Genomic DNA, 1474 nt, shown 5'->3' with positions numbered 1-1474 from the left:
GGTCAGGGTTATTGATGGCCCGCTGAACCTAGAAAAGGGCAGAAGCACAGGGTTTGGGAGCTGCTCGCCCTCCTCGGTGGTATTCACAGCGACTTCCTCCTCTCCACAGATTGGCTTCTGGTCACCAGGCCATCAATAACCCTGACCTACTAACCCAGAGTGGCTGTTGCCCTCCCCGACTCCCCGCACCTGCACGGAGCTCCAGAAAGTGACAGAGTGAAGAGCTGACCACGTGTTTCTTCCCCAGTCTCCTCAGCAGCCCCAATCTCATTTTGGCAAGGACCCTGGATCTGCAGCGCCCCGGAGCCAACTGCCCCAGCCTCATCCTGGGCCTGTGAGATCTACTGCCCCAGGCTGCCTCCTTGGCTCTTCACCCACAGGACCCAAAGCAAAGCAGGTGCTGCCTGTTGGGGCTCAGAAAGCCCTGGCCTCTCCCAGTGACCCTCTCAGCACGTCGCCTGTCTGTTCCCTGGAGTCACCCTCTCTGGCCCTGGGGCCTCTGCACCCACACTCCCTAGGCCTGAGGACGCTCCTTCCCTGGCCCCAACACCTCCCACCCTCCAGATGCCTCTCTACAACAGCAGCGCTGCTGCTCCCAGCTCTCTGCTCAGTCATCCTCCAGAACACCAACCGCTCCTCACAAACTCAGACACGTTTATCGACTGTCCCCAGGTTTGAAAGGCGAACGTGGACAGGGGTGTCACCAGCTTCTACGGCTATGCCGGGCACATTGCAGGTCCTCAGTAAACATTTGTCAGGTGAACGAACATGCTAAGAACACTCGCCTGTCCTCTCGCAGGGCTGAGGCCCACCTGCTGCTAACCCCAGGGCTTAACCACAAACGTTCTTCATTCTGGGACCATGGTGTGAACCCCGCGTTAGGTGGGGCTGTGAACATGTGTAGGAAACTGGAAGTTGCCCTCCTTCCCTCTGGGGCCCACCCTGTCTGTTGTCTCCCTCCCTGTCCAGAAGGGGCCCAGGGGCCCCCACAGCAGGCCCTGACCCCCCTCCCACCCTGTCTGGCCAGTCTGCAGAGCCGCCCAGTGGGACACCAATTGTGCCGGTGTCGGCCTCAGACCAGCCTGTACCCCTGGCCACCGACCAGTGGGCCTTCCAGAGATCTTGCTCCTGGAGTGGACAAGACTGGGCGGTCCTGGCCAGGTGAGCCAGCTCCAAGCTGGCAGAAGCCCGAGCCCTGTTCCCCGAGGGGGACCAGAAAAGCTCTCACTGGTGACAACCCCCAGCTTCCCCGGGTGTCCTAGATGCCTCCAGGTGGCCCCAAAGGCTCTGCCCTGCTCCTCTAGACCTGTCTCCTGCTCTCAAGCAGCCCCAGAGAGCATAGGCCACCTCCTCCATTCCAGCCCCACTGCAGGCGCACGACTGAGAACCCAAGCTTCATCAGGAGATGGCGAGCAGAGGGCCCCAGGTGACTCTGGAGCCAGGGGGTATGCTGGGTACCCTCACACGTGCCAGG

The 1474-nt window shown here is 61.3% G+C and overlaps 1 protein-coding gene across 1 annotated transcript in view; it reads right to left on the bottom strand.

The window, feature by feature from the left end:
• The window catches only part of RERE (arginine-glutamic acid dipeptide (RE) repeats), a 304726-nt gene that overhangs the window by 3750 nt on the left and 299502 nt on the right, over window positions 1–1474 (bottom strand). Inside the window, exon 23 of the mRNA XM_010850194.1 lies at window positions 1015–1128. Coding sequence (XP_010848496.1) covers window positions 1015–1128 — 114 coding nt within the window. The remainder of the gene's footprint in view (window positions 1–1014; window positions 1129–1474) is intronic.

Source organism: Bison bison, unplaced genomic scaffold (assembly GCF_000754665.1).
Source record: "Bison bison bison isolate TAMUID 2011002044 unplaced genomic scaffold, Bison_UMD1.0 scf7180017864289, whole genome shotgun sequence".
Classification (NCBI taxonomy): domain Eukaryota; kingdom Metazoa; phylum Chordata; class Mammalia; order Artiodactyla; family Bovidae; genus Bison; species Bison bison.
Note: the sequence above shows the minus strand (reverse complement) of the source record. Positions and strands in the feature narration are given on the sequence as shown.